This window comes from Chiloscyllium plagiosum, unplaced genomic scaffold (assembly GCF_037043375.1).
Source record: "Chiloscyllium plagiosum isolate Xiang-an unplaced genomic scaffold, Cpla_swu_hap1 HiC_scaffold_31, whole genome shotgun sequence".
Classification (NCBI taxonomy): domain Eukaryota; kingdom Metazoa; phylum Chordata; class Chondrichthyes; order Orectolobiformes; family Hemiscylliidae; genus Chiloscyllium; species Chiloscyllium plagiosum.
Genome location: NW_028270169.1, coordinates 36,538,583 through 36,560,164, shown reverse-complemented (window position 1 = coordinate 36,560,164; position 21,582 = coordinate 36,538,583). Strand labels below are relative to the sequence as shown.

General features: G+C 40.8%; 1 protein-coding gene across 6 annotated transcripts in view; it reads left to right on the top strand.

Annotated features, from left to right (window-relative positions):
* Positions 1–21,582, top strand: part of LOC122564085 (NF2, moesin-ezrin-radixin like (MERLIN) tumor suppressor b) — a 73,181-nt gene that overhangs the window by 39,328 nt on the left and 12,271 nt on the right. For all 6 annotated transcript variants that reach the window (XM_087977424.1, XM_087977423.1, XM_043718616.2 and 3 more), the window contains 7 exons: positions 3,204–3,278; positions 5,663–5,776; positions 5,898–6,020; positions 7,223–7,440; positions 10,095–10,197; positions 11,586–11,713; positions 15,022–15,181. In XM_087977424.1, the coding sequence (XP_087833550.1) occupies positions 3,204–3,278; positions 5,663–5,776; positions 5,898–6,020; positions 7,223–7,440; positions 10,095–10,197; positions 11,586–11,713; positions 15,022–15,181 (921 nt within the window). The remainder of the gene's footprint in view (positions 1–3,203; positions 3,279–5,662; positions 5,777–5,897; positions 6,021–7,222; positions 7,441–10,094; positions 10,198–11,585; positions 11,714–15,021; positions 15,182–21,582) is intronic.

Below are 21,582 nucleotides of genomic sequence, written 5' to 3'. Positions count from 1 at the left end.
GGATAGCATTGCAGCTGTGCTGAGGGAGGATATACCTGGAAATACATCCAGGGAAGTTATTTGGGTTGAACTGAGAAATAAGAAAGGGATGATCACCTTATTGGGATTATATGATAGACCCCCGAATAGTCAGAGGGAAATTGAGAAACAAACTTGTAAGGAGATCTCCGCTATCTGTAGGAATAATAGGGTGGTTATGGTGGGGGATTTTAACTTTCTGAACATAGACTGGGACTGCCATAGTGTTAACGGTTTAGATGGAGAGGAATTTAAGTGTGTACAAGAAAACGTTCTGATTCAGTATGTTGATGTACCTACTAGAGGACGTGCAAAACTTGACCAACTCTTGGGAAATAAGGCAGGGCAGGTGATTGAGGTGTCAGTGGGGAGCACTTTGGGGGCCAGCGACCATAATTCTATTAGATTTAAAATAGCGATGGAAAAGGATAGACTAGATCTAAAAGTTGAAGTTTTAAATTGGAGAAAGGGCAATTTTGACGGTATTAGGCAAGAACTTTCAAAAGCTGATTGGGGGCGGATGTTCGCAGGTAAAGGGACTGCTGGAAAATGGGAAGCCTTCAGAAATGAGATAATGAGAATCCAGAGAAAGTATGTTCCTGTTAGGGAAAAAGTGAGGACTGCAGATGCTGGAGATCAGAGCTGAAAATGTGTTGCTGAAAAAGCGCAGCAGGTCAGGCAGCATCCAAGGAGCAGGAGAATCGAAGTTTCGGGCATGAGCCCTTCTTCAGGAAGATTCATTCCTGAAGAAGGGCTCATGCCCGAAACGTCGATACTCCTGCTCCTTGGATGCTGCCTGACCTGCTGCGCTTTTCCAGCAACACATTTTTAGCTTATTCCTGTTCGGGTGAAAGTAAAGGCTGCTAGGTATAGGGAATGCTCGTTGACTAAGGAAATTGAGGGTTTGGTTAAGAAAGAGAAGGAAGCATATGTAAGGTATCGACAGGATAGATCGAGTGAATCCTTAGAGTATAAAAGCTGTAGGAGTATAATTAAGAGGGAAATCAGGAAGGCAAAAAGGGGACATGAAACAGCTTTGCCAAAGACAGCTAAGGAGAATCCAAAGGGTTTTTACAAATACATTATGGACAAAAGGGTAACTAGGGAGAGAATAGGGCCTCTCAAAGATCAGCAAGGTGGCCTTTGTGTGGCGCTGCAGAAAATGGGGGAGATACTAAATGAGTATTTTGCTTCAGTATTTACTGTAGGAAAGGATATGGAAGATATAGACTGTAGGGAAATAGATGGTGACACCTTGCAAAATGTCCATGTTACAGAGGAGGAGTGCTGGATGTCTTGAAATGCATAAAAGTGGATAAATCTCCAGGACCTGATCAGGTGTACCCTAGACCTCTGTGGTAAGCTAGAGGAGTGATTGCTAGGCCTCTGGCTGAGATATTTGTATCATCGATAGTCACAGGTGAGGTGCTGGAAGACAGGAGTTTGGCTAATGTGGTGCCGCTGTTTAAGAAGGGTGGTAAGGACAAGCCAGGGAACTATAGACCAGTGAGCCTGATGTTGGTGGTGGGCAAGTTGTTGGAGGGAATCCTGAGGGACAGGACGTACCTGTATTTGCATGGGAAATCATGTCTCACAAAACTTGATTGAGTTTTTTGAAGAAGTAACAAAGAGGATTGATGAGGGCAGAGTGGTAGATGTCATCTATATGGACTTCAATAAGGCGTTCGACAACGTTCCCCATGGGAGACTGGTTAGCAAGGTTAGATCTCACGGAATAAAGGGAGAACTTGCCATTTGGATACAGAACTGGCTGAAAGGTAGAAGACAGAGGGTGGTGGTGGATTTTTTCAGACTGGAGGCTTGTGACCAGTGGAGTGCCACAAGGATCAGTGCAGGGTCCTCTACTTTTTATCATTTACCTAAAAGATTTGGATGCGAGCGTAAGAGGTACAGTTAGTAAGTTTGCAGATGACACCAAAATTGGAGGTGTAGTGGACAGCGAAGAAGGTTACCTCAGATTACAACCGGATCTTGACCAGATGGGCCAATGGGTTGAGAAGTGGCAGATGCAGTTTAATTCAGATAAATGCGAGATGCTGCATTTTAGGAAAGCAAATCTTAGCAGGACTTACACACTTAATGGTAAGGTCCTAGGGAGTGTTGCTGAACAAAGAGACCTTGGAGTGCGGGTTCATAGCCTCTTGAAAGTAGAGTCGCAGGTAGATAGGATAGTGGAGGCGGCGTTTGTTATGCTTTCTTTTATTGGTCACAGTATTGAGTATAGGAGTTGGGAGGTCATGTTGCGGCTGTACAGGACATTGGTTAGGCCAACTGTTGGAATATTGCGTGCAATTCTGGTTCCCTTCCTATCGGAAAGTTGATGTGAAACTTGAAAGGGTTCAGAAAAGATTTACAAGAGTGTTCCCAGGGTTGGAGGATTTGAGCTGTTGGGAGAGGCTGCCTAGGCTGAGGCTGTTTTCCCTGGAGCGTTGGCGGCTGAGGGGTGACCTTATAGAGGTTTACAAAATCATGAGAGGGGCATGGATAGGATAAATAGGCAAAGTCTTTTCCCTGGTGTGGGGGAGTCCAGAAGTAGAGGGCATAGGTTTAGGGTGAGAAGGGAAAGATATGAAAGGGACCTGTGGGGCAACTTTTTCACGTAGAGGGTGGTACGTGTGTGGAACGAGCTGCCAGAGGAAGTGGTGGAGGCTGGTACAATTGCAACATTTTAAAGGCATTTGGATGGATATATGAATAGGAACGGCTTGGCGGGATATGGACCGGGTGCTGGCAGGTGGGACTAGATTGGGTTGGGATATCTGATCGGCATGGACGGTTTGGACTGAAGGGTCTGTTTCCATGTTGTACATCTCTATGACTCAATGGCTCTACTTCTACACAATTGATGTTTAACAGAATAATTTGGTACATTCCTTGAAATTAGGTTAGAACTGTGTAAAATGCTGCAACATTCAAAAAGTGTTATGCATCATGATTTATTTCAAGTTTTGAAATGCAATATTACCACTGTAGTGGCTTCAGACAAGGACACTATTAACCCGAAGCAGGAGTTTCCAAAGCACTTTTTAATACACTACATAGAATATTTTTGCATGACCCAGAGATCAGAACGAAACTTCCTGTTTCCCCCAGAATAATGATATATTTTGAAAATAATCAATTTTAAATCAAATTTAATGCAAACTTTGTTTTTGCTGTTACAGTTTACTATCAAACCCTTAGATAAAAAGGCAGAGGTTTTCAAATTCTACTCTTCACAACTCCGAGTGAACAAGTTGGTGAGTTTATTTGTTTCTTTCTTTCTTTGTGACAGGTTAAGTGTACAGCTTTTACCTTACTCTGTAATCACCACACTTGTTTTTCTTATTTCTGCTGCTTGGTACTGTTCCACTACACCTTGGAGCACACGTGTCCCCTGCCACTGTAAGCATGTAACCACTGTACTTTTGGAAGTTTGAATTTCATAATCTTATTAATTTAACTTGTTTGTTATAATAATGATGTCTTCCATCTCATGAAGTGATGGTTTGCAGCACAATGGTCAACTCTGCATTACCTAGCATTGCCCATGTAGTTCAGGAGCCCCTCTCTGATATGGCAGTTTCTGCTGCATTTGCTACAGAGGAAGTTGATGGGCTGAAAAAGTGCACAATTTGCTGGCATCTGTTTTGCCAACTGCAGTTTTCGTTCTGCTCACCTCATCCAACAGCCTTCAAACAATCAACCTCCAGACTTTGCAGTCATCAGGAACTGTCTCCCAGATGTTGGCGTCTGTGTCTACAATCTTCATATCTTAGATTAGATTAGATTCTCTACAGCCCAGCAAGTCCACGACAACCCCCCAAAGAGTAACCCACCCAGTCCCATTTCCCTCTGACTAATGCACCTAACACTACAGGCAATTTAGCATGGCCAATTCACTTGGCCTGTATATGTTGTCCAAATCGCACCACTGTGGGGGGAAACCGGAGCACCCGGAGGAAACCCATGCAGACACGGGGAGAATGTGCTAACTCCACACAGACAGTCATTCAAGGCAGGAATCGAACCTGGGACCCTGGCGCTGTGAGGCTGCAGTGCTAACCTTGCCTGCAAGTGTCCATGATAAAGGGAGTTTGGATGCTCAGGAGGTATTGACCCTCTGTCCTATTTTCTGCACAATCCATAAGACCATAAGGTATAGGAACAGAAATTAGGCCATTTGGCCCGTTGGGTCAATCATGGCCAATAGGTTTTTCTACCCCATTTTTCTGCTTTCTCCCTGTAACCTATAAGACCAAACTATTAAATTTAAATTACACCATTTGCAATGGTGGGATTTGAACCTGGGTCCCCAGCACACTAGCTGAGGTTTTGGATAAATAATCTAGTGATAATACCAGGGGGCCATCACTTCACTTGTGTATGCAGCCATCATCCATCAGATCAATGTGGTTGAGCAAGCAAAGACGTAGTTGGCTTAGAAATGAATGTATGCCAATGGAATCAGCATGCTTCAGGATGTGTGAGTTAGTGACCTTGTCTGCCAAGAGATGCCAAGGATACATCTGAGGGTGTATAGATACAGTAAAGGTATAAATTAGTCAGCTTTTTCTCTTGCCCAGCATATGTTGTCCAAATCGTACCACTGTAGAGAAATGAACAAAAGATGCAGGCTTTGTAGATCATAGTTTGGTGTTCTCAGTCACATTACTGTTGTTCCACAGTTTATTATGGTATTGTAACTTTAAGGGTAAATATAGATGGCAGTTATTTCAAATGGTTGTATGGTTTCTTTCATGGAATCAAAACTTAAGGTCATGGAATCATGAAGTGCAGCCAAAGACTCTAAGCCTAAGATTTTTTTCTTTGCCAGCTACAGTCTCTGGTATCTGTTCTTACTTACATGACAGTCAGCTTTGGGAAAATAAATTGGCATTTCAGATCCTGTTGTGCCTCAGATCTCAATCTAAAAGTCTATGTATTCCCCACATGTGGTACTCTTAACAGCGACTGACATTTTAACTTTGTTTGCCTTTAACCTGTGGTGTAATTATAGCTCAAAACTAGAGCTAATCTGGTTTGCCTCTGTTACTGTCCCTGTAAGAACAGTCATTTAAAAATGTTTGGACTAAATAATATTTTCATTTATTTTAATCTTAATGGAGACGAAATGGCTTTGTTTAAGAGATGCACTTTAATTAAATGTACATTTGAAACCTAGAATGAAAGGTGCTTCTAAATCATTATAAACCTTACGAAAAAAATTGCTAGAGATCATAGCAGGTCAGACAGCATCCATGGAGAGAAAGCAAGCTAACATTTTGAGTCCAGATGACTCTTCATCAGAGCTTAGAAACTTTTATATTGGTTCCTTTCCTGACACCCAGAGTGTAATGGAAGTCAAGGTGGCAAGTAAACATGGTTTCATCTGAATTTTCACAGAGTCTGCAGATTTCCAAAGTAAATCAAACGCCTGATTAAGGAGTGGCTGGCTCCATGTGTTTAAAATGCTGATCAGATTGTTCACCAAAGCTGCCATGAGAATTCTTAAATTTCTACTGCAGTTGTTGTAAAGGGAAAGGAAATTAGTCAGTGCAAAAATAGTCATCTATGTGTGTTCTGTGGTGCAAAGATGTGAAGTGCTTTCATTCTACTAGATTAATGTGAAGTCTGTTTTCAGATATTACAGTTGTGTATTGGAAATCATGACCTGTTCATGAGAAGAAGAAAAGTGGATTCAATTGAAGTCCAACAAATGAAAGCTCAAGCTAGAGAAGAGAAAGCCAGAAAAAAGGTGAAATCTGTTCCAACTTCACGTGTATAAAATATGCACAAATTATGTTATGTAATATTGGCCCATCAGTGCAATGCAAACTATTTTCTTTTAAAATGTGGATTTGTTTTTACTATTTCAGATGGAACGCCAAAGATTAGCCAGAGAAAAAAAGTTGAGGGAGGAGGCTGAACGAGCAAAAGAAGATCTAGAGAGACGCCTTTACCAGTTACAGGATGAGTCAAGGCTAGCCAATGAAGCCTTGGTGGGTTCACTCTCTTAGTGTTTGGTACTCTACAATATTGTCTATATTTGTCAATTGGGGCGGCAAGGTGGCTCAGTTGTTAGCATTGCTGCCTCACAGCACCAGGGTCCCAGGTTCAATTCCAGCCCCAGACAACTGTCTGTGTGGAGTTTGCACATTCTCCCTGTGTCTACGTGGGTTTCCTCTGGGTGCTTCAGTTTCCTCCCACAATCCAAAGATGTGCAGGATAGGTAAATTGGCTATGCTAAATTGCCCATAGTGTTAGGTGCATTAGTCAGAGGGAAATGGGTCGAGTGGGTTACTGTTCGGAGGGTCGATTTGGACTGGTTGGGCTGAAGGGTCTGTTTCCGCACTGTAGGGAATCTAATCTAATCTAATCTTAAAATACACATGTAGTGAGAACTAAGGTGATATTAGTCTGGCAATAATGTGCAGTGCAGACAGGATAAACTGATAACCATCAGCTATTGATGTGAATCAAAATTCAGTGACTGTAATGCATGAAATTAAGGAAGCCATGTGTAAAATTTAAATTGAATTCATCTAATGTATTGATTACGTTGTTGAATGTAGTATACTGTAGGAGATTGGATAAAAGTCTCTAAGAGCCTGAGAAAGATGGGAAAGAGCTTAATTAATTATTGTGCGGATATTTATTAAGGAGCTATTGGTCATGGCCAAAGAAAATTCAGTGACACCAGGAGAAGTGGCCACTGCTGGTACTGCTGCAGGAGTTGGGAGGGAGTTGAATGGAGCATAGATCAGCAGGCTCTGGAGGTATTTTGGGAGAGTGGAGGGTTGAGGGGCAACTAGCATCCTCAGAATATTTTGGAACAGATGAGAGAAAGTATTGTGTAAGCAGTAACTGCAAACTTTTGACCCTGGCCTTTAGAACTTTGACTCACTTGTCATTTTTAATATTATCTTAAAATTCTCAGTGTTAGTCACATGATGTTTTAATTAAATTGAACAGCAAGGCCCATTAATCAGTTTCGAACATGAGCTGTGTGATGTTTTCCTGTCCAAGCACAATGTTAACATTGATCTAATACAAGCATTCTACTTTCCAGCCAGAAGTAACCAGTTTTAATTATTCAGTTGGTATGACCAAAGTAAAGAAGTGTAATTGACCATGGACTGAATGTCTTAGGTTTTGTCAGAAGTATTGTTACTCATTAAAAAAAATTGATGGTATTTGTTAGATCCGATCGGAGGAGACAGCTGATTTACTTGCTGAGAAGGCACAGATTGCAGAGGAGGAAGCCAAACTGCTTGCTCAGAAAGCTGCAGAAGCTGAGCAGGAGAGGCATAGGCTGGAGGTCACAGCCCTGAAGACGAAGGAGGAAAAACGTCTAATTGAACAGAAGATGCGAGAAGCTGAGCTGATAGCTGTCAAGTTAGTGGAGGACTCAGAGCGGAGGTTGGTTAAATTGCATTTGCAAGTCAGTAAATTTGCGCAGGAGATAAACGACAAATGTCATATAGATTTTATTTAAAACCCTCAGGAGGAAGAAAAAAATCTAAAATTGAATGTTAGCATTAAGTCTTAGTTATCAGGCTTTCTTTCCATTTTTACCATTGCTTACCATTTGCTGAGTGGCTCAATATAAAATCAATTAGAATAAGGAAGTTGGCAAATGTATGTATCATATGTGAAGAAGCAGGCTAAAAATACTACAAAATGAGCAACTGAAAAGAGTTTATGAAAACCATAAATCCTGAAGGATCAGTCGCAAGAAACATGGTGATTATGTTGATTGCAAACCCAATCCAATTAATATTGGTCTTTCCTATGGGTAAATAGTAGCACCTCCAGAATCGTTTTCACCTTGACTGGGATTTCAGATATGGCTAATGCTTTTCAATCTCTGCACATTTCACCTGAAATAAGTTTGAAAGAAGTAGGGAAAGGCTTTTAACTGAGGTATGTGTCCCAAGTAACATTTAGATCCCAAGATGTAAATGATTTGTTTAACAACCCAGGGAAAGGATAAAAAGGGGTTAATTACTTACGAACAGGAAGACGATAGTGCACACTATAAGTTATTACCACCTTGTCTCCCAGCCTCACCTCGTTTCACAGACAGCGATATGTGTAGTTACTCATGCAGCTATTCATTGTTTGGATAGCAGCGGAAGGAATGGAACGTTGAGTGTCTGCCATCTTGCCAGGTCTTGTATCATAAACTTGTTCCAAAACAAATCAATAGTTGAGAGTCTTTGGACTTCCCTCATCAAAAAGTAGGTCAAGCCTTGGAATACTTTTAAGGCAGAGCTGGATAGATCCCTGTGAAACAAGGATGGGGAGGAGGTTATCAGGAGTAGATGGGAATGTGAAGTTGGGTTTACAACCAAATCATTATAATCTTATTAAATGGTGGAACAAGACCTATAGGGTCCATATGGCCTACTTCTGCTTCTAACTAGTATGTTCATATGTTTCACCTTTTTTTTGTGCTGACTCTCTTTCCTGGTACAAGAACTGGAAAATTGGGGCTTAGATGTGGGAATATACCTGCAACATATTGATGATCTGGTCTGTCCATATTAGGTGCTCGAGGACCTACAGAGGTGCAGTGTTCTTCTAGGTTCACTGTATTTGTTAAACACTCAAGACAGCTTTGGACAGAAGGGATAATATTGGGACATTGGTGCCATGAATGTCATTGATGGAATACAGCTTGATTCGCCTATCTGGAAAACAAAGTTACACCAGGAGGAAGTTGTGATAGTTATACTATCTCACTGAATTTGAATAGCTTCCTTCTGTCCTGTGAACCTCAATGATCTGTGAGCCTGATAAAATCAGAAGGCGTTTTTATGGGAGCTTTAAATGCTGGGCCCATACCCTTTTATTCTATGATCTTTACAAATGCACCTCTGTAGGCCTTCAAGCACTTAAATATTGATAGATCAGATCATTATTATGTAGGTATATTCCCACAGCTGAGCAGCAATTTTCCAGGTCTTGTGCCAGGAAACAGAGGCAACAAAAAAAATAGGTGAAATATATGAATATTCTAGTTAGAAGTAGGAGTAGGCCATATAGGTCCTTTGGGCCTGTTCCACCATTTAATAAGATTATAGTGATTTGATGTAAACTGAACTTCACATTCCCACCTAGTCCTGATAACCACCTCCCCCTTCCTTGTTTAATAGGGATCTACCCACCCCTGCCTTTAAAATATTCTTTGACCTTCACATTTGAAATGCCAGAATACTTCAAGGTAGAGAACAAACAGTTACTGAACTGTTCTGTAATTTTAACCACCTTTGCTAGAAAACTAGAGAACTCTAGTGTAAACATTCAGTGGTGTCTGAACCTGTTTCATTTCTGCTTCAGGACTTCAGATTTGGGATTTTAGGTACGACTTGTTGGAACATAGTCATTCATTATACTTTTGAAAAAACTTTTTATTTTACATCTGTTTTTCCATACAGCACTTCTCCCTGTATGGGTGTCCTTTGTCACATGCTATTCACTCACAAAAGACAGGAAGTCAACACACTGCAAATCTTCCTGTGTTAACATGATTGAATTATGAGGACTATTTGTAGTTCATGAGAAATAGAAGATTAAGAAATGATTTACTTGTTGTTTTTAAGACGAGTCATGTACTTGGTAGGATAAATGGAGAGAAACAATTTCATCTGGTACTGAAATCCAAAAAAGGAATATATGAACCAGATCGCAGCCATTCAGGATTGAGGTCAGGAAGCACTTTTGTTTGAGCCAAGGATTTAAAGAATATGCAAGCAAAGTATGTAAGTGGAGTTAAGGCTCACTTGGCCATGATTTTAGTTGAATGGTGGAACAAGCTTCTGTGTTTTTGCTGGAGGTACTTGAGAGTAATTCAACATGACTTGAAGTTTCTTTGTTTTTTTTTCCTCTTTTGTGGATTTGTCCCAAGACCTTTATAATGCCTTCTCACTAGATTGAGAGGAGACTTAAGGTATAATGTCTACTTCTGCTATTCCTTGAAGCAGTGCATTGGTGAGGTGCTGCCCTGCTCATGAAATTAAGTTTTTTCTCTTGAAAAATTTGTCACATTATTTAAAATGTCTTTATTTTAGATCCAAGGAAGCAGAACAACTGAAGCAGGATTTAAATGAAGCCAGAGAGGCAGAGAGAAGAGCCAAGCACAGATTGTTGGAGATTACAAAACCTAGTTATCCGGTGTGTATTGAAATAGTCACCTGAATTATGCAAACATTCTACTGAGATTTACTTGCTTCAGGTGGCACTTTCTGAGTACCTAGAATTTGTCACTGATAGATGCAGTATTGTACGATTAAACATTTTTTTGTCACCCTTGTTGCTGTAGCAGAGGAATTAAAATGTACCGGATGAAGAAAATACTAGTTAAACTAATGTTTTGTAGATGCCAGTGTTGGACTGGGGTATACAAAGTTAAAAATCACACAACACCAGGTTATAGTCCAACAGGTTTATTTGGAAGCACTAGCTTTCGGAGCGCTGTATTGAAGGTATGGAATACATTATCTGGGCTGACATGACACCAATTGTTAAAGTTCACCTGAGAATGTAACTTGTAAAAAAAGTTTTGCAATTTACATATGAAAGAATTGAAACTAACATGGTCATTCTAAAAGATGAGAGACTTAACAAACAATCCAAGTCTTACTCAATATATAATTTCAGTTACATCACACTATAAACCTTTGCTATAAATTCTGTGTCTTAGAATCTTATTCTCCACAACCACCTGACGAAGGAGCAGCACTCCGAAAGCTAGTGCTTCCAAATAAACCTGTTGGACTATAACCTGATGTTGTGATTTTTAACCTAATTAAACTAACTAGTGTTCTAATTCTGAAAATGTGTTGCTGGAAAAGCGCAGCAGGTCAGTCAGCATCCAAGGAGTAGGAGAATCGACGTTTCGGGCATGAGCCCTTCTTCGTCACTGCCCCGATGCCCGCCCCCACTCCCAGCTCCAGCCCCACACCAGGTCCTAGCTCCCAGCCCTGCTGTGTTTTCACCATCCCTCCAGAACAAGGATACAGTCCTTACTTTCTCCATAGTGTTCTAATTACCTGTTTTTTTTTCTGAATGCATTATTTACCTCCACTCACTTTATCTAATCTTATGATTTTGGTATTGCATTTATTTCCATTCCATTGTCTAAAACAATTTCTCTCACTTTAACTCTGCACTGTTTTCCATCAAGAACAAATCGCTCGCAAACAAAAATAAAACAGAAGTTTTAACTAATATTCTTTCATTAGTTTCTTGAAGCACAGTTTAAAGGCATTTTTACTTTGGAGTCCCCATAGATACCTTGAAATGAGAAGTTTGATATTTTTCCATGCTTTGCAGCCTTTAACCAAATATCTTCGCAAAACTAATGTGACAGTTTACAGTTTATTCATAAATCTAAAATGTCTTCAGAAGTAGTGAGTTGGCTTTGATAGGCTGAGATCATGAATGGCACTACAAAGATCCAAGTCATACAGCATGGAAACAGATCCTTCAGCTCAACTCCTTCAAGGTCAGTAAATGAAAGCCCTTTCTGATAGCTCAATATTTGAATCTGTTTAATTTAGACGACAACTTCATATTCTGCTCATCCACCTGCCGATGTTGGTGATCTGAACCTGGAATCTGGATCTTTTAAATTTGACTTTAAAGACACAGATATGAAGCGACTCTCTATGGAAATAGAACGAGAACGGTATGTTTTTATACTTGTTTCTTGCATAGTTGCCATTCAAGGTTGGTTATAGTTACCAAACACAGTACAGGTGTGTTATCCCCTGGCTATCACAGATAATTATACAACCAAGTTAATGATATTTGCTTTCAGATGTTGGTACCATTCCTTCTCCCCACCACCCAATGGAACACACTACAGTATTACCAATTCCTGATACTTTCTACCTTAAAGCTATCCTGCTTGACGACCCTGTGTAAACACAGCTTGACCCAATGCATTCTGTTGTCAAAATAGTCCAGGCAACTGGTTAATTTTAGAGTTATGTAACTTGCTATCAGATAGACTAGAGTCAAGGTTAGAGTGATGCTGGAAAAGCATAGCAGGTCAGGCAACATCCAAGGAGCAGGAAAATCGACGTTTCGGGCAAAAACCCTTCATCAGGCATGAGAGCTGATGAAGGGCTTTTGCCTGAAATGTCGATTTTCCTGCTTCTCGGATGGAAGCATTATTATCAGCATGGATCTGTTGGACTGACTGGTCTATTTCTGTGCTATAACATGAATGTAATATATTCAATGATTACCACAAAGGAATGTGCCCAAAACATTCTGTTAGAGGTTGCATGCTATGTAAAGAATTTGTTTGAAAGCTATTCAGTCATTGTAATTCCTGATGGGCATATTATAACTTTTTTTCAAAAATCACATGGCAGGGAGCACAAGATAGAATGGGAAGAGGCTGGGAGAGACAGCATAGAGAAAAGTAAATGTGTGGCACACAACAAAGACAGAAACAAATGTTGTGATGTTCAACAACTTGCTCCTGGACATCAGTCCTTAGCATTGGTATGTCAAATTTATTGTGAATAAAGACAAGACTTCCCTTAGCCTCAGCCTCTAGTTCAGAGTGCGGTACTGGAAAAGCACAGCAGGTCAGGCAGCATCTGAGGAGCAGGAGAATTGACATTTTGGCATAAGCCCTTGATCAGAGGCACTCAGCCTCCAGTGCCAACTCTGAGTTGCTTCCTCCACTTAATAAGATGTTGATCCTCTTGATGATTTTATAGACAGGGGGCAGTTTTAGATTGCTTGAAGCTGACACTGTGGTTTTATCCATTCTATTGATATACAGTTACCAAATGGTGCAAAATTGAATAATTAAATGTTGTATTTCAAAGCCAGTTCTTGGATAGTGATAAAGAAGTCAGTGAGAGCTCCTTTTTGAATTTAGGGGAAAGACTGACATAATGGGCCAAGTTCAACTGCATCACACACCTCTTCAAATGTTGCCAGACTGACAAATTCAGTGATTAATTCCACTTCGCAAACTTCTCCCTGCTTGAAGGAAAGTTTGAGGTTTCAGGTACATAGTAGGCTTATAGTAACTTTGGGAATTCTTGAATAGTTATGTTGGCATTGAAAGAAGTGAAATGATGCTGCAACTTCACAGCATTGTGGCATCTGTACTGTGATTTTGCTGTGCATTGAAAATGGATGATTTGTTGCAGTGAGTTTAACTCTGTAATTTTAGTGTTTAGCTGTACCATGTTTAGCTTTGCTTTAGTATTTCTGTTGTTGTCCATGTGGATTGATGGGGTTACTAATGCAAAACAAATAAAAATAGAAATTACTAGAGAAACTTAGCAGATCTGGCAGCATCTGTGTAGAGATAACACAGTTAATGTTTTGAGACCATTGACCCTTCTGGAGAACTGGAAACAGCTAGGACAAGGTATTTATGTTGGTTTGGGAAGGTGGGTGGGTGTGGAGGAGGAGGGAATGAGTGAGTGGATAGGTGGGGATGGAGCAAAGGGTGGGGGGGGGGGGGGGGGATGAGAGAGAGAGACAGACAGATAAAAAAGGGGAGGTATACAAAGGGATTGTTGGTAGTAACAAAACAGATTCTGGCAAAACTCAACAGGTCTGACAGCATCTGGGAACAAAGCAGAGTTGGCAGAGACTCCAACTCTCAGCTGGTTGGAGTCATACCTGGTGCATCGAATGATGGTCATGATTGTTGGACAGCAGTCATCTCAGTTCCAGGACATCCTCAGGGTAGTGTCTTAGGCCTAACCATCTTCAGCTGCTTCATCGATGACCTTCCCTCCATCATAAGGTCAGAAACCAGGATGTTCGCTGATGAATACACAATATTCAGTATCATTCGCAACTCCTCAGCTACTGAAGTAGTCCATGTTCACATCCCATAAGATAAATATCCAGGCTTGGACTGACAAGTGCCAAGTAACATTTGTGCCATGCAAATTCCAGGATATGACCATCTCCAATAAGAGACAATCTGATCACTGCCCCATGACATTCAGCAGTGTAACCATCAATGTCAACATCCTAGGGGTTACCCTTGACCAGAAACTCAACTGAACTCACCACATTAAACACAATGGCTACAAGAGCAGGTCAGAGACTAGGGATATTGCAGCAAGTAATTCACCTCCCGACTCCCCAAAGCCGGTTCACCATCTACAAGGCACAAGGCAGGATTGTGATGGAATACTCCCCACTTGCCAGGATGAGTGCAGCTCCAACAATACTGAAGAAGCTTGTCACCATCTATGTGACCCAGTTGATTGAGTCATCCACAATCATCCATACCCTCCACCTCCAACACTCAGTAGCAGCAGTGTGTACTATGTACAAGATGCACTGCAGAAATTCACCAAAGATCCATAGGCAGCACCTTCCAAACCCATGACCTAGTCCATCCAGAAGGGCAGCAAATACTTGGATACATCACCACATGTGAGCTGGTGAGTGACTAGAGTCACTCACCATCTTGACTTGGAAATATATCATTGTTCCTTCATTGTCATTGGGTCTAATCCTAGAATTCCATCCCTCATGACCTTGTGGGTCAATCCACAGCAGGTGAACTGCAGAGTTTCAAGAAGGCAGCTCACCGCCAGCCAGCAATGCCTACATCCCACAGATGAATAAAAAGCATTATTGTTCCAAGTCCGGTGAGTCGTCTTCAGAATCATTATGACGTAGAGTCACAGGGCTTGAAATGTTAACTTTGCTTTCTTCTGACAGATGCTGCCAGGCCTACTGAGTTTTGCCAACAATTTGTTTTTGTTTCAGATCTCTAGTATCTCAGTTCTTTCTTTTATATTGTTGATAGTCTGCCAGGGAAGAAGAGAAGCTAGGTAGATGGTAATCGGGATATGAGTAGTTACCAGTGGATTGTAGCTACGAAATTGCTTTTCTTTTCAAGACAACAGGGATATTTTTCACAATATACCAGGCAGTCTTTTGAGATAAAATTGCCTTTACAATGTTCTTAACATTCATTGTGTGTGAATTCCTTAGTGTGGAATACATGGAGAAAAGCAAACATTTGCAAGAACAGCTGAAGGAGCTAAAGACTGAAATCGAAGCTCTGAAACTAGAAGAACGACATGCTAACATGGGCATCCCTACCAACGAAACTATGGAATTTGATGAAAATACTTACACACCACTCAGTAATGTGAGTTTTCTTTCATGAGTATATTCATTTTTATGTGTTTTTTTACATGTACATAGCTTCTATGTTCAGCTTGCTGGGAGTAGCAAACTAAGGCATAGCACAGCCAGACATGGGAAGAACAGCTATAGGCAGTAGGTGTCATGGATAGGAAATAGTTAGTACCTTATTGAAAAGGGGAAATGAAAACAAGGCGAGGGTAACCTGCGTGGGGTAGATTTAGCTTGTGATGTGTACATGGATCAGAGTTGAACCATTATTTAGTTGCTAATTTGGCTCAGCATAAAATGTGTATTTGGTGTAGATTGGTGGAAGAGGTGGTGACTGTTTATTCTTGTACTGTTCAACCCAAAGACATTGTACTCACTTGATCATGTGATGTTATTCTTGCAACAGCACCTTCAGGTGCATAATTATGAAACAGATGTTATTTAAATCATTAGCAATGCCACTAAAGATCCTCGTGTTTGTTATGAACTTGTTTATTCACCTTGAAATTTGAATACCCTTTAACTAACCCTGAGCTAGACCATGTGAGATCTATTTATATAGGTGAATATAGATATATGTCTAGTGTATACTGTATACATGCTCCTGCACACACACCTTGTTTTAGTTTGAGCTATTCATATATTTGTAGCTGCATCTGCCACTTGGATTAACCTATATTCTAATCATCTGTATTCTTCATAGTAGTTCACCAACATAACTTGGTGGAATCAGTAAAGTCTGAAATGCACCCCTTTATGTCTGGTAAATAAGAAATTATTAATTAGTGTGCATGTCCTGTCTGTTCTGTGCTCCAATTCTCTCCAAGCTGGAGCACCGAACATTCTTAGTATTCAGTTTAATCATGCACCAATTAATTAAATTAATTATTTCAGCTGGTTTTGTAACTTATGCACTTTATTGCATTGTGCTCTTAAGCTTTGTTTACAGCGTCCCAGTCAGAAAAATCGTCTTTAAGCACTACTACATTTGTTTTCGGTTTTCTGTCCCTCAACTAATCTCTATAAATGCTGCAACACTCCTACCATAAGCGCAAATCTTATCAATTAGCATCCTGTTGACTCAAACATTTTCGGACCGCACAGAGGTTTCAATTTCAATACGCACTTTATTTCAGTTAAGTCGGCGAGAGATTGGCGATCGATACCCCAGAGTAGCTATCTCTTAGAAGACCATTAACAGATCTCTGACATCTAGCATGAAAGCAGTATATATTGTAGTCTTTATGTATGTGACTAATTCACTTTTTCTCATTCCCCCACGATTTAATGTTACTACCTCTAGTAGAGTTCTGATAAGTCAAAGGTAGATAAACAAAGCAGCTGATTTAAATTTAACTACAGGGCGATCCCAGAATCCACAAGTCTGCTTTCCATGGTTTGTTACCCGCGGTTTACTGCGGCCCAAACATATTATAGAGAACGTTCCAGAACCAGGGACCAAGAGGCTGCTGGGAAGGTACATTTCCCATTTAAATGAATGCGTTCGCACCTATCTGTGGTTTCAAACTTCCGTGGTAGATCTTGGAATGTATCCTCATGCGGGTATGGGGGGCACTACTGTACATCTGATGTTGTTCACATAAGTCAAAACAAACTATTGACTTAAATATTATTACATCTGGTACTGTTCTTATAAGTGAAAAGTAGATAAAGCAAGGCGGTTAACAATGTTCTGTTGATTAAAATTACATCAGCCTCGTCCTAGTAATGGGGAGAAGTGTATACAGGAACATCTCCAAGGTTATGCAGAGGCACCTGCATTCTTTTAATTCATGTTCCCATGGCTACTGTGATTGCAAACTTGTAAGGCAAATCATTTGCCATTTCAAACTTGTAAGGCAAATCATTATTGCAAATAGAGACTTTTAACCGTTGATTCCCCAATACTTTATCATCCTATGTGGCTGTTATCAAACATCTTCTGAAAATCTTATGCACAAAACATTCACTGCATTTTCTTTACTGCATTTTTCTAATTGCATCCTCAGATTTCTGAAGATGTTTGAAACATTGTAGTTAAAACTCTGCTTTCCATCAGCATCCTAGAATACATGAATTTGAGCTCCACCATTTAACCATTATTTCACCATTATTTCCTTATTTATGGTTACATTATCTAACACTCGGCACCTCTCTCTTATACACTTTCATTTTTACTGCCGTAATATTTTGTGCATAACGGGCATTATGATGTTTTTATCTCTCACATCATTGGTTGGGTTGAAATTTGATTACAATATGTAGTTTTCAGCCCTCCATTCCTTTAGATTAGCCATATGATTTCAACTCTTGGCTGTTTACTTTATTTCAAATCTTAGGATTGAACCTCGTGTCAAATGGAATGACACTATAATTGAATTGATTGGCAAATGATATGTATCTGTGTAATGAACTTGATAATTCTTTGATTTAAAAATGTTAAAGCAGAATAGCACTGAACTATTTGATAAAGTAAAACTTGCAACAGTAACGTTAAAGATTTCATCATTTTGATTCTTGTAGGAAAAAAAATTAATCTTTAATTTTATTTTTATATAAAAAATTTAATCGCTCAGAAACCACCTTCTTGTGCGTTGCTACCTCCTTGGTCTACTTAATTGACTCGGAACCCAAAACATGTTAACTTGGTGTTTTGCCTGTTCTTGCCCTCTTGTGTAACTCACAGCTTTCCATTGAACAGAAGCAGGTACAGGGAGAAGAGACTGAGCACTGAGTCATGAAAATTAAAATTGGAAAATGATACAGAGACTGGTATCCCATCACCAGGTTACCCTTGATTTACACGTGGAGAGTTCTTGACTCTCAGAGTGAACATATACTTGTTGCTTCTGACAACAGCCTAAAATCAAATTTTAGATCCTCATTGTGACATCATTTCCTCTTCTTTTTCTCAGGGGGTGGTAAATGGGATCCAAGTCAATGTCTATGTTGATAGAGTTACGGTTGGAATGCTATGCTTCTAGGAATTCTTATGCGTGTCTCTGTTTGGCTTACCCTAGGATGGATGTGTTGTCCCAGTTGAAGTGGTGTCCTTCCTCATCCGTATGTAAGGATACTAGTGAGAGAGGATCATATCCTTTTGTGGCTAATTGATGTTTATGTATCTTGGTGGCTAGTTTTCTGCCTATTTGTCCAATGTAGTATTTGTCACCATTCTTGCAAGGTATTTTGTAAATGACATTAGTTTTGCTTGGTTGTGTGTAGAGAGTCCTTCAAGTTCATTAGCTGCTGTTTTAGTGTGTTGTTGGGGTTGTGGACTACCATGTGGGCTACCAAACTTGAGAAATCTGGACAAATAAATAAGGCCGACTTCCAACAAATGAAACGAGACGGATCCAACATGCCACGCTTCTACAGATTACCCAAAATTCACAAACCAGGAGCCCCCCTCAGACCCATAGTCTCACTACCTGGAACACCAACTTACAGATTGGCCAAGGAGCTACACCAAAGACTAGAACACTTCGTAGAAAACTCACACCACTCCATCCACTCCACCCAAGAATTCCTGAAGACCATCAAAGACATCAAGATAGAAGAGGATGAAATAATGGTCTCCTCTAATGTACCAGCACCTGTTCACATCAATTAACATCAACCTGGCCAAGGAAACACTGACTACATTATTAGAAGAATCAAAGACACATACACCAAACACCACCAACCTCACCAGCAAAGACAATATCGTCAAGCTAGTGGATCTATGCCTTACCACCCACCACCTTCAACAACAAAACCTACAGATAAACCAACGGAACACCCATGGGATCTCCAATATCTGGGTTCTTAGCAGAGGCAGTAATGCAGAGACTCGAACAAACAGCTCTGTCAACCATCCAACCCAAACTTTGGGTCCGCTATGCGAATGACACCTTTGCCATTACTAAACGAAACAAATTAGAGGAAACCTTCAAGACCATCTATAATACCCTTACTGGCTTAAAATTCACTAAAGAGGAGGAATGGCAACAAATTGCCATTCCGAGATGTCATAGTAGAGTGAACAGCCAGTGGGGAACTTCACACCAGCTTCTATAGGAAAACAACACATACTGACCAAATACTAAGCTACAGAAGCAATCATCCAAACACCCAAAAACAAAGCTGCATTAGAACATTATTTCAACGAGCCACCACATACTGCAGCACAGAGGAACTACACAGAGCAGAGGAAAATCACCTACATAGTGTATTCAAAAAGAACGGGCACCCAATGAATACAATCCTCTGATTTCTCAGCAACAAATGGAAGTACACCATTTCTTAGCAGAAAAGGAAAGTCAACTTTTGGCCAGAGTATGCCTACATATGTTTTTTCAAAGCTTTAAAATTAGTGTAATTGGAGATTCAAGATGGTAGCGACCCAGTAAGTCTGAGTCTGCAGTGCTCTGTCTAAGACTCGGGCAAAGTGGGGTACCCGCCTTCACCTCACCCTTTAAATCATTTAAAATAGCTTTTGCCCAGCATAGTCAGTCATTTTGCATCAAACTTGGATAGTTTGGTGTTGTTTGTAAAATGACTAAGGGCAAAAACTCACGCAGCTCGCAACAGCAGGGACCCCTCCCCCACCTCCTCCCCCTGCAGCAGAGACGTCCGCGGCCACCACAGGGGACTTACCTGCGGAGGCGAGCCTGATCTCCGGGTTCAACAAACTTCAAGAGAAGATCGACGCCTTCATTGAGGAGTCCCGGTCCAGGTGGGAGTCAATCTCGGTCATCCTGCAGATGCATGACCAACCGAGAAATTGAAAAATTTGAGCAGCGGAGCAACAGGCCGCAGCCTTAGAGACAGCTGCCAAGTCGTCCATAGGTCAGGTCCGGGCTCTCGAGCAGCAAATCCGGACCCTGGCGGAGCGCATCGACGACTTCGATAATCGGGGCTGTCAGAAAAATTTTTGGTTGCTGGGCCTTCCCGAACAGGAAGAGGAAGGCCAGCTTATAGACTTTTTGGAGCGATGGCTTCCACAATTATTGAAGTTGAAGTTGGAGTCAGGACCTGGCCCCCCAGGTTGCTATATGCAGGCCCGGGTCGGAGCAGAGTTACTCACTTTTAACTTTGGTTTTATAAAATGTTTGAATTTGTCTACTCCACTTTATAATGCCTGGGCCGAGAGCAGGACCCTAGCTAGGAGAAGTTATGGTGGGGTTATCGATAGGTAGCTATACCCCCTGGGAGCAAGGGGGAAAAGTCTCCTTTTAAATATGTTTTGCGTTTTTTTTTACTTAGGAATAGCTTTTAATTGTGTTAGTTTAAATGTTATAAAGAATTTTTGTGTTTGTGAATTTACTACGGTCTTTATTCAAGGTTTTCTGAGTGGGGTTCTTCCTCCTGGGGGTCTTGGGCTTGCCTGGACGATCATGGCTAGCCATTCGCTTAGGTGGTGCACCTGGAATGTCAAGGGGAGTAATTCACCAATCAAAAGGAAAAATATATTATCAAGTCTCAAAATAGGAAGGGTTGATGTAGCTCTCTTACAAGGAGACACATCTACTTGACAAAGAACATTTAAAGCTACAACAGGGCGGATTTGATCAGGCTTTTTTTTCATCTTTCAGTTCAAAAAGTAGGGGAGTAGCCATTCTTATTTGGAAGAATCTTCCTTTCCAAATGTTAAGTCAGATAAAAGATGAGTCTGGATGGTATATATTGATCAAAGCCCTAATACATGGAGAGGAATATGGAATTTTGAATCTCTATTGCCCCCCGGTGCATCCCTCTAAATTCATAACGGAAGTGTTCTCTAGGTTGATGGCTTTTGGAGTCGGCTATACAATTATAGGAGGAGATTTTAACTGTATTATGGACCCAGAGACAGATAAGATACCGAAGAGCACTACAGGTATATCTCTGAGATCTAGATAACTGGCGGATCTGAATGAGGAGCTCGGGCTAGTAGATGTATGGAGGTGCCTTCACCCCCAGGGTAGAGACTTTCTACTGTAACCCACACAAGTGCCATACCAGAATTGATATGTTTTTTGCCCCCTCGACCCTTTTGAATTCCATACTGTCTTGTAAAATAGTTAATACAGCTATTTCTGATCATGCTGCAGTATATATGGAAGTCAAGATTAGGGATGATTGGATAGGCCCCTGACATTGGCTTATGGATCCCTTCTTATTGAAGGAAAGCAAATTTATCAAGTATTTTTCGCAGGAATTCAAAACCTTCTGGGAAATTAATTCAGGTACAACCAGTAACCCGTCGATGATGAGAGAGACCACTCAGGTATATGTGCGAGACTTGGTCATCTCATATTCTGCGACCCAGAAAAGACAAAAAGGAGAGCAATGGCGCCTGCTCAAAGCTTGCTCGAAGGCAGCTGAGACAGTGTATGTTGACAGGCCTTCCATTACTAAGCTACCCTTAGGGCAGCCTTGAATACCGCACTT